The sequence below is a fragment of the Papaver somniferum genome, chromosome 10 (genome assembly GCF_003573695.1).
Source record: "Papaver somniferum cultivar HN1 chromosome 10, ASM357369v1, whole genome shotgun sequence".
Lineage (NCBI taxonomy): Eukaryota > Viridiplantae > Streptophyta > Magnoliopsida > Ranunculales > Papaveraceae > Papaver > Papaver somniferum.
Window position 1 is genome coordinate 15353496 of NC_039367.1, and position 15228 is coordinate 15368723.

Consider the following 15228-nt stretch of genomic DNA (forward strand, 5'->3'; position numbering starts at 1 on the left):
TACCAATATGATAGAATCGGGCAAGATTAGAACACGCAACTACAAAGAAAATAGTTGGGTCTGGCTTCACAATCCCAATGAAGTCTTTGAAGTTGTTAACCTACAGGGTCTCAATAGAAACCTAAGGTTAAAGGAGAATAGACTCTAGTTTATGCAACTAATAACACACAGGAGGTGTGGGGATTAGGTTTCCCAGTTGCTAGAGTTCTCCTTTATATAGTTTTCAAATCAGGGTTTGCAATCCAAGTTACCTTGGTAACAAAGCATTCAATATTCACCGTTAGATGAAAAACCTGATTTAACCAAGATAATATCTTTCAACCGTTAGATCGAACTTAGCTTGTTACACACAAATGAAATGTACCCTCATATAAACCTTATTCTCATATGTTAGAGCACTTCTCGGTCGCATGTGAGTTCGATCGAGCAGTGCTCTAACAATCCCCCTTTGTCAATTTTGGTGACAAAACTATCAATACATATGGATTACAAAATAAATAAAAAATATAGCTTCTCATCCAAATGCTTGATCTCCTTGGCATCTTTAACACGACTCGAAAACTTCGTCACTTCCAAGTACTCCATTATCCTAAACGTGTTCAACTCAGCATCATAGTTGTTGAAGATCCGTAACGATAACAATGAGAAAACAGATGCTCTCAATCATTGTTATACAGTTTCATAGTATTATTACACAACATCAAAGTTCAATTGTATCACAACTTTGACAATAATACTATGTTGATATGTATCACTCCCCCTTAGTCAATACTTCATCTCAACATAAAAACCACCCCACCTTACATAATGATCCGTAAGCCATATGTATTTATAGTATGAAATTACACATTAATTTTCCTCCTTTTTGTCAATATAAATTGGCAAAGGTACGAAAACTAGTGGGATCCTCATGAAATTTTCATAGAGATACTTCATGACCAAAAGAGAATAGCATACCAACTAATTTAGATGCAATTATAAAGCTGAAGCTAAATGCATTCATCAAAGAGTTTATAAAGATACAAGATAACCCCTATAATATTCCACAACCACACTCCCCACAAAGATTTGGAAATCAATCACAAGTTCAAAAAGAACTCTCCCCCATAAAATGTCATTCCCGAAAGAACAACAAAGGCGACCTTGCTTTTACAAGAAAAGACGTATTTCTTTGGACATAACCAAATCACATGAAAACATGAATTTGTATCCAAAGATCTCAATAGAATCGGGCAAGATCAGAACACGCAACTATAAAGAAAATAGTTGGGTCTGGCTTCACAATCCCAATGAAGTCTTTGAAGTCGTTAACCTACACAGTCTCGGTAGAAACATAAGGTTAAAGGAGAGTCGACTCTAGTTTATGCAACTAGTAACACACAAGAGGTGTGGGGATTAGGTTTCCCAGTTGCTATAGTTCTCCTTTATATAATTTTCCAATCAGGGTTTATAATCCAAGTTACCTTGGTAACAAAGCATTCAATATTCACCGTTAGATGAAAAACCTGATAACCAAGCTAATATCTTTCAACCGTTAGATCGAACTTAGCTTGTTACACACAAATGAAATGTACCCTCATTTAGGTTTATATAACCGTACCTAAACGTGTAAACCATGTTGGTTCAAAAATATTTAACCGAGGTTAGCCATATGATTACTCTCATATCAACCTTATTCATCTTAACCATAACTAGTTTAAATGACTCAAATGAAAATAGTTAAAGAGTTGCTCAATTTCTATATTCTCATAGAATTATACAAGAACACAATTGAAGCAAAATCGGTTTGAGTCACTCGAGTCAATCATGAACATTATAGCCACGGTTTGCAAAGATTGCATTCCTTATTATATAAATGTTTATGTTCATTTTTAAAACCGATTTTAGAACTTTAACCTTCAAGTATGCAAACGAGTACGCATACTTGAGATACCCGGACTAAGATTGAGTTACGCCAGTACGCAAACGGGTACGCAAACTTTAAATCCCAGCAGAAATTCTAGGACATGAACTTGTACGCCAGTACACAAACGGGTACGCATACTTAGGTTCTCGGATTTCTCAAACCAACAGGTACGCAAACGGGTGCGCATACTATGGTTCCCGGACATGGATTACATATGTGCAAGAGTGCACAACATGACATATCCAATAATGGTTAAGTGTTCAAAACTCTTATTTCAATCATTGAAACTTTCTTAGAGGATGACAATAGCCGTTTTCATACACTATTAGCATTAAAGCAATTTTCAAGTTATTGAAATAATCATTACGAAACATTCCAAGACAACACCAAATGATTATATCACACAAACCATGTAAGATGTTACACGACAATTTTCACATGATATAAGATGAACTTGGTCGAAGCGAAAGCTTGCCAACACATATTTTGAGAAATATGTAAGCAAGTTAAACTCATCTCAAAATCTCAAATATGTATATAGAAAACTATATCGTAATACGACTTATGTCTCAATATAGGAGATAGAGTAGAAATAGACTTTCCGAGTGATAGATGAGTTGAAGTCTCCACATACCTTTTGTCAACGAAGTTCCACAAGCTCCCCTTAGTAGTTCTTCGTCTTCAAATGATGAACGCCGTGAAAACTAAGCTCAACTACACAATCTATGTCCTAGTCCGAGACATCTATAAATAGGCTAGAAATCAAGACTTATAGTTTTGATCACTAACATTGACAAACAAGCTTGAGATAGCAATGCATGCGAGTTCGACCGAGCAGTGCTCTAACAGTTATTTTGAAATTTTATACTCACTTGATCAAGAAGTTGATGAAAGCATTGTGGATTTAAGACTAACTTACACTCACTCCTCATAATATAGTTCACAACTTCATACAATCGATAAAAAAAACAGAATCATTTTTATAATTAATTTTCTCATTGCCTCTTGGATAATTAATTCGTCGCGATGAAATCTCAACCGTCTCAATAAATTTATCCCGAGATATTGTCCCACCGAGATTGACATATCATCTCGACTATCGACTAATAACATAAATCTCGGCGAAATGGCCAAGATTTACTATATCCATTGGTAAAATATGTATGTTAGATATTTTCAATAACACCGCACTTTGTTTGCAGCTACCCCCAAATAATATGTGAAAACCTAATTCAAGGGTGTGGGACAGCATCCAGTCACCAAATGGTATATGTCTTTTGAAAACCTAATTCAAGTTTTAGTTTGAATTTCAAAAAATGTAACATCTCCTATTAGCCACCACTGATGCCTATTATAGGTATATGCGGGAGATGAACAAACATCTCTAACATATTCAAATCCCAATTAGTAGTAAAGAATTGATTCTTATTTAATCACGTCAAAGCTTTATGTTTCGTTCTTCTCTTTCTATAGCATCATAATAATATGTTGTTGGTCGAATCAAGTGAGTGCAACGCTTAAGTTTAACTACGGTATTAGGGATACATTGTATTATGAAGGCATTAATTCATTAGACTATTATACTCGCAAATTTTTTAGGAAGGGTTGAATTATTTATTAAAAAATTATAAAACGATCTTAAAAGCCAATCTCATACCATTCTTTGTGTGTTTCCATCTTCAACTTAACCATATTTTCCAATAAAGTCAATCCAAAAGGGAAAAAAGACTCTCTTGAGAGGGTTCTAAAGATTTTGTAAGGAAATAAAGTTGTTTATGGATAATAAGAAATGGAAATAATGTTCAAATTTTAAGATATGGAATTACTATTGGAACTCAGAAGTTAAACTATCAATCAATAATCCTACCAATGGAGCTCACTAACTCAGATAAGTCAACTCATCCTTGGTAATAAAACTTGGGATATTAACAAACTAGACGAATGCTTTTGAGCATTCTAGAATTAACTTCTTCCTAAAAATTATTATTCTCATTCAAAATGTGTATGATAAGTCTCAATGGACCCTCAACTCTAAAGGTAATTTTACGTTGAAATCTCTCCACAATAAAATTAATTCAATCGGAGGTGAAAACAAAGATTGGGACCAGATTTGGAAAATTAAATACTCCTTTATGTAAAGATTTTTATCTGGAAAGCAGTCAATTCCATACTCCCTGATAGTATGAGAGTGGTTGTAGTTATTTCACATATTAGTATTGCTTTTAGTCTCTGTGAAACGGGAGAGCAATCTCTCACTCATTTTTTTTATGCACTGCAACTTCTCAAAACAGGTATATATGCACTTGAATTTTAGTACGAAATATTTTCAGGAGTGGTTAAATGCTTGGTTCACAAATTCTAACAGAGGAGGCCATATACTAAAGTGGCATGGATAATGTTGTATAATTACATGGCGCATCCGGGAAGCCAGATATGATTAGATCTTTATAATAATAATAATAAAAAAAATTGTTGTAACTGCTAACAACATAGTCATATATAGTATAATGCTATGCATGATAACCGTCTGGGGATAATCAAATTTAACAATAACGTAACTGAGAATTTTTTGAGTTATAGAATCAACATTGCCTTGTCTATGATGAATCCCAAAACTTCGGCAAGAATTGATATAAGTTATGTTGATGTTACAGGATGTACTATTAAAGCAAAGGGAATTACTAGAAATTGCAATAAATAGATAAGTTACAATTGAATGGGTAGGAAGCAGCTTTCCGGTGGGCGACCATGAAATTGCTTTCCAAAGTGATTCAAAACCTACTTTGATTCAAATTGAAAGAGTTTGATAAATTAAAAAAAATAAAAATAAATTAGGTGCTCATATGGGATGAGAACTGGTCCACTTTCACTCAAACTTATTCTTATACTCATTCAAGTGAATGACTGTCTTACAAAAGAAACTGAAAGACTGGAGATCGGCCGCTTGGAAAAACGTTGATTGAGAGGCTGATCACCTGCCTCTCAAGCATTTTTTTCACTTTTTTAATTCATTTAAAATTCTTTAAAGCGGTTCCATAGAGACTTTATTAGTAAAATAATAAAAAAGAATACTAAAGGCTGGACATCAGCCACCCAAATCCTAATTTTTTTTCAAGTGTCTGAAGTTCAATCTTTTGGTGTTATATATGTATATATATACTCCACAATGGTCTGAAAAACACTTTTTCACTTAGCCTCTGATTGGTTTTGGTATCGAAATCCAAAACCCTTGCTCTTAGGCCAAACACTATGTTAAGCGGTCTCGTTTCGCTATAGCTTAATTTAGCGAAATCCAACCACAGTGGTCTTCCATGTCGCTTAAGTGTAGCGATATCCCTTAGCTACAATTAAAATCTCTGATACACCTTGTAAGGAAAGGGAAATGACACGGAAAATCAGTCTCAGTATGATTTTCTACTTTACAGATACCGAGCATCCATGGGATTTTACACAGAAATTGAGTATTTTTTATTTTTTTCGTTTATGGTTTTCACAGTTTTACACTAAAACTTCTCTTTTTCACTCCTTTTTTTTACCTATTATATCTCTTTTTTTGCTCTTAATTATCTTTTAACCTATACAATTACTCCAACGGAAAAAAAATTGGGGAATAAAAAAACGAAAAATCAATTCCATTTTCCACTATTTCAACGGAAATTGAGTTTCCATGAAGTATAGCTAAGGGATGTACAACAGAGCAGTGCAGTTGCCCTAAACTTTTTCTCTTCTTTATCTTTAAATAAGCTATAACTAAAGGAAATCTTTCGCTATAGTGATGGGCCTTCCGTGTTTTCATCCTCGTTATTTATGAAAAAAAAGTATGGAAAAGAACCATCATTTGGGACATACAAGAAAATTTTGGGGCCTATTGAATAAGACAAAAACATGGTGGGAAATAGTGTTTTTAGGCTATCCCTTATCTAGTAACTTTCAAAAATGCTAAAATACCCTTGGATGATTAGTGTTTAATTAGTGTTAATTTTAATGATTAGTTGTTAATAATTATAGTTTGTGTTAGTGTTAATTTAAGATAATAATTATCTTTTTATAGAGATTGAATGAGTTATTATAGAAGAAGAAGAAGAAGAACTTTTTTTTTTGCCTTTGTGATATTTGTGATTGTTGAAATATGTGTGATTCAAATTCGAGTGAGGAAGGTGAATCTTCATCACGTAAATCTAAGAAAATACATATCAATTACGATGGAGATCCGGAGATGACTTATTTGTTGGATTATGAAAACCATTTTAAATCTAAAACTACATTTTTTTCTCAAGCTCAAGATGATTCCTTTTTGGAGCCAAATCCAGAAGATGAGTACATTGATGAGGAACCCAATGCTAATAATATACATGTATGGTTGTAGACGTTGTTTAATGTCCGTTTTGTAGCTTGAATTCACCAAAAGTTTGAATTTTTGTATGTAGTTCGGCGCAACAGTGTTAGGTTCGGCAAACAATTTGGATGTCGAACCTTGAAATATAAGAACAATTCGGTATATATGATTGCATTCTATATAAGCCGAACTGTCATTAAATTTTTTTGGCGCCAAATAAATTACTTGGTTCGACTTGAAAATGTTGTGTTCATATAAGCCGAACCCTATTCAAAAATATTTCTGAGTTACAGTGTCATGTTCGGCTCATACGTGTTCCAGCCGAACATAATTTTATTGTTTTGATGAAAATCAAGTGTGGTGGTTCGGCTTATAATGTTAGTCCCCTATAAGCTGAACCCATATATGTTTACTAGTTCATCTTTGGAAGTCTAAATTGAATCAGCTGAACCCTAGGATCGGCTTTCAAGTATATTTACGAATAAGCCAAACCTTACCCTGAATGTATGTTATATTGTTGTAGATTGTTCCTGAAATGGAAACTATGGAGGATCAACCACCGCCTATTGATGTAATTCATGAAGATACTAAAGATCACTTCCAAACTTGGTAGGTAAAATTGTACACTTGAACAATCTAGAAATCAATCATAAAACCTAATTATAGAAAAGACAATCGATGATAATTAAAACTTCAAACAAATTTGTATTAAGAAATCAGACTTCACGTCTAGAACATTGAATTCATCTTTAATCAATCACAGTTTAGATCCTCATAATTACAAGAAGAATGGATTATCCTTAAAGGGGTAAACCCTAGGTTTTGATGTAAAAGATGTAATATGATATAAAAGATGTCTTCTCAAGGCTTGGATGTCTTCTTATATAGAACTCTCAAAGTTAGGCTTTAGAATCCTTCCGGGGACGTGTTTTCTTGATTTAGAAGTCAATTTCGTGTCCAAATATGTCCCAGGAAGTTGTCAGGTTCGGCTCATAACATACCGACCTTTCCCCGACGAACCTGACAAGTGAAAATTACTCCAGGCGAGTGTTAGGTTCGGCTCACTCGATTAAAATACTTTTGAGCCGAACATCCTCCTGTATACTCTTCGAAAATATTGATTTTTAAGCTCCAGGTTCGGCTGACTCGAGTTGATGAGTTTTGAGCCGAACCTCTCTCTGTAACTTCAAGTTTCAACCTTGTTTTTCCCATAACTTCTTCGTCCGAACTCGGAATGATCTCATTTTTTGTGCGTTCTTTTCGTATTCTCGTTCTCTTGAAGATGGTATTGAGAACTCCTATATTTGAATGAGTTGAATTTGGACTTTGGCCTTCCTCCATTGATAGACTCCACTTTCTTGCTCATTTAATCACTTTGTAGCTCATTTTTGGATGATTCACCCGATATGACACATAAATTAAAAAACAATAATAATAACAAGTAATATGCAAGAATTATAGCTTAAACAAGTATGGAATTGACATTATAAACATGTAAGTTATGCACTTATCAGCCGAACAATCTAAGATAGCATATACACGTACTTAAGTTCGGCTTAGCATAAAAATTAAAATCATCCGAACATGAAGGTTCGGCTGATTCGGTATTTAAAACAAAACATACGTACCAGCCGAACTGTTCTTCGTATGTATAAAATTTTTTAGGTTCGGCTGATAAATGTCAGCCGAACAATACACTGTAACTACTGCAGCCACAATGAATCATGGATTACATTCATCAAATCACTGAAATACGAAAAACAAGCAATCGGTTTGTGGGAAATATCTTTCTATGTGCAATTTTAAGGAATCAGGGTCTATTTCTCGCTCTCCAACACCTATTAATCCATCATCCTCTTCAACTTCTTCTTCATCAAACACCCTAGGTTGAGTTGCTGCAGAAACAACTCCTGGATTAGGCATCCTACCTGATCTAGCAACTCGCTTATAACGAGGTGGCATAATGTCTCTGGGTTTAATCAATTTTTTTTTTGGTGATTCAACGTTTTTGATTGATTTTCGAGAAGAAAATGAAGAAGGGAGAAGAAAAAGTGGGAAGAAGAGGAAGATGAATAAATTGAATTTTTGTATTAAGTTTTTAATTAAATGGGTTAATTAGTGGGAGAATAGTTAATTAGTGAGAGGGTAGTTAATTAGGGATGGTTAATTAGGGTCAGGATTACATGATTAGAATTTAATTTAGAGGAAGGGTAATAATGTAATTTAAACTATATAAGGGTATTATAGTAACTTAAGCATCACTAGACACCCCATATCAAAAATCTTTGGATGGCACAATAAGTCTGTATGCCCCGAAAATTTCTTGTATACCCCAAATGATGGTTCATGGAAAAAGCTTTCCTAGGGGCTCTATACGTGTATTGTTCACACTGCAAGGCAGCAAACTAGTCGTCTCTATCACCTCCATTTTGTGAGTACCCATTGGTCCTTACAGTGCGTCCCTGTTCTTTTGTGCTAAAAACTTCATACGTGTAGCCTCTTACACTGCAATACAGCAAATTATGTTGCGCCTGTGATGTGCAAGTTGTGATTACCGATTAGTTCCATTACTATCCATAAGCAAATTACAACAATAACCTTCACCACTATCACTCCAAGTACTCTCCTCCATCTTCCAGCTCCACGAGTCAATCACTATAAAGTACAGCTTCAACTTTAAAACATCTCTAGTTCTCTCTGCCTCCAACTACAGAGAGAGAGAGAGAGGAGAAATTTTTCTTCCCATTTTACCCATTCCTTGAGAATGTCTCAGCAACATTTACTTCTCTTCGTATTCATTCTCTCATTCTCAATAACTTCAATCCCATCTTCACAATCAAGACTCACTACAGGATATTATTCCAAATCATGTCCTAAGTTTTCAGAAATCATACAAAACATAGTGATAGACAAGCAACTCAATAGCCCAACAACAGCAGCAGGAACATTGAGATTATTCTTCCATGATTGTATAACCAATGGCTGTGATGCTTCCATCCTTATCTCATCAAACCCATTCAACAAAGCAGAGCGTGATACAGAAATCAATCTCTCATTACCTGGCGATGCATTTGATGTTATCACCCGTGCAAAAACAAAGCTTGAATTCGAATGTCCAGGAAAAGTGTCTTGTGCTGATATTCTTGCTACTGCTACACGGGATCTTGTTGTGATGGTTGGTGGTCCTTTTTATAATGTTAAATTAGGTAGAAAAGATGGGTTGAGCTCAAAATCATCACTTGTTGAAGGTAAATTACCAAAACCCACAATGAAAATGTCCCAAATTTATAAGCTTTTTAGTGATAAAGGTTTCAGTATTGAAGAAATGGTTGCACTGAGTGGTGCACATACTATTGGGTTTTCTCATTGTAAAGAGTTTGCTAACAAAATCTATGGTTCAAAAGTTGATCCAACATTGAATCCTAGATTTGCTGATGCATTGAGAAAAGCTTGTGCTAATTATAATTCTGATTCAACTACATCTGTTTTCAATGATATCATGACACCAGGTAAATTTGATAATATGTATTTTATTAATTTACAAAGAGGGTTGGGTTTATTAGAATCAGATCGGGCATTGTTTGGTGTTCCAAGTACCAGGAAGTTTGTGCAGAGATTTGCAGCTAATGAGACTGAGTTTTTTAGAGTGTTTGCTCGTTCTATGGAGAAGTTGAGTATTCTTGGAGGAAGAAATGGTGAGATTCGACGCAGATGTGATCAGTTTAATTCTATCAAAACTTAAGAATGAGTTTGTTTCTCATAATCCCATATTAATTAAATTCTTATATGAAAGAAGCCATTTTTATTGTCCTTGTTCTTATTACCATTTTTTTTTTATTTGAAGTGTATACATATATTTGAGAAGAAGAGTTCACTGTAGTATTTTCATCTAATTTTCTTGATGATAATTTTATGCTGTTTGGATTAACTTTTGGTAATCTGGTGGATTAGGTTAGTTGGGTAGGGATAATTAGGGATTAACTAAGGAGGCGGTGATTAAACAAGTAATTAGGGTTTACACGTAATATTCTCTCCCCTTTTGAAGGATTTTAGGCATGTGATTTTGGGATATTGTCTCTGTTTTGGGCTTTGGGAGCTGTTTTACCTCGTGTTTTTAGGGGACACTCGAAAGGATTTAGGGGCCAACAGTAAAACAAAAAAGGTCACCCAAAGGGAAAATGTAGCCAGCCCTTATCTCGCGTAATTCGTAATGGCGAAATTACCCTTATATATTCGGAGGATATGATAACATTGTTATCCTCCGATTGTAATCGGAAGCCAAAATATTACCCAGACTCCCGATTGTAGTCGGTGCAGTATTAGAATGATTTCTGTTTCATTTTTTCCATTTCTTTTTCATTTTTGAGTTGTTAGAGTTATAGAGAAGAATGTGAAGGAAAAAAGGGAAAACCCATTTTATCACTACAAAAATGGATGAATATGAAGAAGAAGGTGAGAATCATGGCGAAGAACAAAATGTTGAGGGTTCACGACCGTTTAGAGAAGACGATTTGGGGTATATGTTGAATGATCCAAACTTTTGTGGAGAGGAAAACCTAGACGACGCTTTCATGGAAGAAAATGGAGAATCGCCTGATATTGAAACACAGGTATTGTGTTAAGAAACTCAAATACTCGATTTTCATGCGTTTGTGTGCTTTTGTAAACAAGAAAAACCGATTATTGCATGCATTGAATGCCATGAACTACCCAGATTCGGTAGATAATTTCTCGAATAAACTTACGAATATAACACACTGAGTACCAAATATGTATATTCGGTAGTTCCAAGATAGTAGTTTACTGCCGAATATGAGAAAAAACCCCAAACTAGTTTTCCAAAAAAATCTACATTCGGTAGTTATGTAGAGTTATTTACCCCCGAATGACCCCAAAAACGAATTCCTCAAAAATTTTCAAAACTCAGTATTCTTATCCTTTACAATCGGTAATAGTTTAACATTATTTGACTGCCGAATATAACAGTGGCCTCAAAATAAAATTTCCGAAAAACTTGAAAATCGGATGTTTATCGATTAAAGTTATCTCCCGGTTATTTATATTCGGCTGTTTTACTATATATTTTAGCTTCCGATTATATCATTTTTTGCACTCAGTAAACTGTGTACATTCATTTGCATAAATCGGGTGTTTTGGATAACCGATAGGATTCCGAATATAGTATATTCGGCAGTTTGACTTATTTAATAACCTCCGATTATTGTATAATAATTTGTTGCTTTCATATGCAGGCCATTGAAGAGTTTGTTGATGATTTCTATTTGAGGCCCGACACTTCCCTATATTATGTAATGGTTGCCAAGTTAAAACCACATCAAATGCAGACGGTGAGGTCTATGCGGATCCAAAAAGCGAGTGCGATCTTAAGTAAAATAAAGGCGGACGACCCCGACAACTTGTCTTCTTTGTCTACAATTAAGTCGGCCCTAGCTACGATCAAAAGGACTGCATGGGATGGTAGAACGGTCATGCAACAATCGGAGTGGTTAGCGGAGTTACACGGCTACACCTTGAGAAGGGAAGAAAAGGATGGTATAGTGGTTCGTATTTTCTTGGCACATCCCGAAATGATCCAATTGGCTCAATGATTTCATCAAATTTTGTTGATAGATGCTACTTATAAGACAAACAAGTATAACATGCCGTTGTTGAACATTGCTTGCCATACTTCGGACAAAAACACGTTTACGATTGCATGGGGTTTAATGGATCATGAGAACAATATGAGTTTCATTTGGATGTTGGAGACGTTGAGGTCCATTTATAACGATGATAATTTTCCAAGGGTTATTGTAACGGATAACGATCAAGCCTTAATGCATGCAATAGCGGTAGTGTTTCCGGAATCCCAAAACTTGCAATGTACGTGGCACATTCAATGCAATCTCAAAACCAATTTCCATCATCATTTCCAAGCTAAAAGACCAAGGAAGGGTACCAAGAGGTCAAAGGAAGAGGATGAGCGCATTAATAAACTTTCCCGCTGAGTTACTTGAATTGATCCCCTCGGATGATGACGATTTTTGATCGTTTTTTTTCGAGGAATCGGCTGAGTTACTATAATTTTTTTTGAAACTATGTAATCGGAACAACAGTATTATAACACTTCAATACGATTAATCATATTCGGGAATTCCATATTTTATCAAACCGCCGATTAATATTAAAAATTTGAATTTACAGCACTCAAACATCACATGTTATTCTTTTTTCCCAGTCCGAGATGCAACAATCAACGCGGCTTCGAAATGTAGAAACGACTCTCCTCTCCACTTGGAATAAGCATCTTGTGCCGCAAACCTGTCGTCTCTGTGCCTAGCAAAAATACGGTTGTACTCGGTGCACAATTTTATAACATGGTGCACCCTTGAAGAAACATGCGATGGTTCATAATTGTGGCGTGGCTTCTTGTACTTACCAACAAAAGGACCCAATGAAACGTTAATCCAAAATATACGATCGTCCTGCTGTTCTTTGGGTAGATCTTTCACAATGTAATAATTTTTTATCCATTCGGTCTCTTCCTCAACTTGTTTTAATCTTTCTCTATGATGGAATTGTTCTTGACCTCGCTTCTTAGCCTTGATTTCCTCTTCCTCCTCCTCCGTTGCCACTAACGATGGTTTAATTTTTTTTGGGTTGTTTGTTCCTTTTTTGTATTTCTTCTTCCATTGTTGCAATTGATGTAGTTGTTCGCTTGCATCTTCGAAGTATGTTGTCGATTGATGATGGACTTGCCATTGAAAAGGTTTTTCATTCCGATTTTTTACTCAATAATAACTGAGAGGGGTTACCCTCCTTATATAGATTAGAGTTCCAACGGATCTAATTTTTGAAAATATGGCCGTTGAGGTTTCTGAAAATATGGCCGTTGAGGTTTCGTATCATTGGTGCACTACAATCGGTTGTTGACGATACACGTATTACCCCCGAATAAGACATTCGGTGGCAAACTTAAATTCTTATCTACCGATTAAGTTGGAAGTTACCAAAACTTAATCGGAAGTTAAATTAGTTACCAAAACTTCCGAATATGGGCTGTCTAACCTTCAATATTGGCCCTTGGAACCACCTGGAGCCATGGCGTGGTTTGTTTTGAACTTGTAATATTCGGAGGATAGGTTTTTTGTAAAGTTCCGAATGTACGATGGCCCAAAAATCAGAATTTGGAAAAACTTATACTTTTCAAATTTTGTCTTTGAAATAATCGGAAGTTAAATTAGTTACCAAAACTTCCGAGTATGGGCTGTCTAACCTTCAATCTTGGCCCTTGGAACCACCTGGAGCCATGGCGTGGTTTGTTTTGAACTTGTAATATTCGGAGGATAGGTTTTTTGTAAAGTTCCGAATGTACGATGGCCCAAAAATCAGAATTTGGAAAAACTTATACTTTTCAAATTTTGTCTTTGAAATAATCGGAAGTTAAATTAGTTACCAAAACTTCCGAATATGGGCTGTCTAACCTTCAATATTGGCCCTTGGAACCACCTGGAGCCATGGTGTGGTTTGTTTTGCACTTGTAATACTCGGAGGATAGGTTTTTTGTAAAGTTCCGAATGTACGATGGCCCAAAAATCAGAATTTGGAAAAACTTATACTTTTCAAATTTTGTCTTTGAAATAATCGGAAGTTAAATTAGTTACCAAAACTTCCGAATATGGGCTGTCTAACCTTCAATATTGGCCCTTGGAACCACCTGGAGCCATGGCGTGGTTTGTTTTGAACTTGTAATATTCGGAGGATAGGTTTTTTGTAAAGTTCCGAATGTACGATGACCCAAAAATCAGAATTTGGGAAAAACTTATACTTTTCAAATTTTGTCTTTGAACTAATCGGGAGTTAAATTAGTTACCAAAACTTCCGAATATGGGCTGTCTAACCTTCAATATTGGCCCTTGGAACCACCTGGAGCCATGGCGTGGTTTGTTTTGAACTTGTAATATTCGGAGGATAGGTTTTTTGTAAAGTTCCGAATGTACGATGGCCCAAATACTGGCCCCAAAATGGGATTTTTCCTATATCAGAAATTTTGAGATTTTTTCAATATATACATTCGGTAGTGAGTGTTCTTCCGAATACTGTGTGTCTACTTAAATATATTCGGTAGCCAAAAAATTCATTAAACTACCGATTATTAGCAGTTTGTATCCAGGAAGATATGACCACCAATATTCGACAGATAATTATCAAATCTTTCTCCCGAATACTGTCGATGTTCTTGAGAAATGAAGAACACGACTACATTCGGAAGTAAATAAGCATGAATATCGCCCGAATCTGGATAAATAACCGAAAACCCTAGAATTTTTTTTTCTCGATTCGACGAATTAAAGCGAAATAAACCACAAAAATGATAGATTCTTACCTAATTTGGGCCATTTGAAGTTGACGAAGTGTTTGACTATCGGAATCGCCACCACCGACTACATTGCCGGGTACGCGTTCTTCCCGTTCTTATACAGTTGAAATGAGTAGAATTTTTTGATTTGGTTTTTATACAGTTTTACCAGAAGAGCATTTATGTAACTTCAATATCATATAGGGTACCCCTTAACTAGAGTCTTTGGCTGGGTATAAATTGATGGCCCCTAAATCCTTTCGGGTGGCCCCTAAAAACGCGAGGCTGTTTTAGGGTTTTGTTTTGGATAATAATTCAAGTATTTGTTTCTTTCTTTTTATTTTTTGGTTGACATTATATTTTGATTATGGGTGTATCAATTATTTTGAAGTTGCCAGCAAAAATCCACATGAGAAAAAAATGGATGAGGTGCATGAATTATGGATAGAAGAGAACATGATGATACCGGTGTGAAGTTTTGAAGTCAAAAAGGAAAATTGAAACAACTGTGATCTTACTCATGTCTTTTTCTTGTTATCATTTTGGAGTTTTTAGTCATCAAAGCTGTCACAGGAATGGTAACCCTAACCCACACTGTTTTACAGATCAATATGATAGAAACCAGAG

At 35.3% G+C, this 15228-nt stretch overlaps 1 protein-coding gene across 1 annotated transcript; it reads left to right on the forward strand.

Annotated features, from left to right (window-relative positions):
* Window positions 1-8919: 8919 nt before the first annotated feature.
* LOC113319624 (peroxidase 31-like) lies at window positions 8920-10124 on the forward strand. The gene has a single exon (XM_026567868.1). It carries the CDS (start codon window positions 9007-9009, stop codon window positions 9982-9984), a length of 978 nt encoding a protein of 325 aa, XP_026423653.1. The 5' UTR covers window positions 8920-9006; the 3' UTR covers window positions 9985-10124.
* Window positions 10125-15228: the final 5104 nt, after the last annotated feature.

Coding starts and splice junctions, on each gene's coding strand:
- LOC113319624 (XM_026567868.1), top strand. CDS start 9,007: ATGTCTCAGCAACATTTACTTCTCTTCGTATTCATTCTCTCATTCTCA.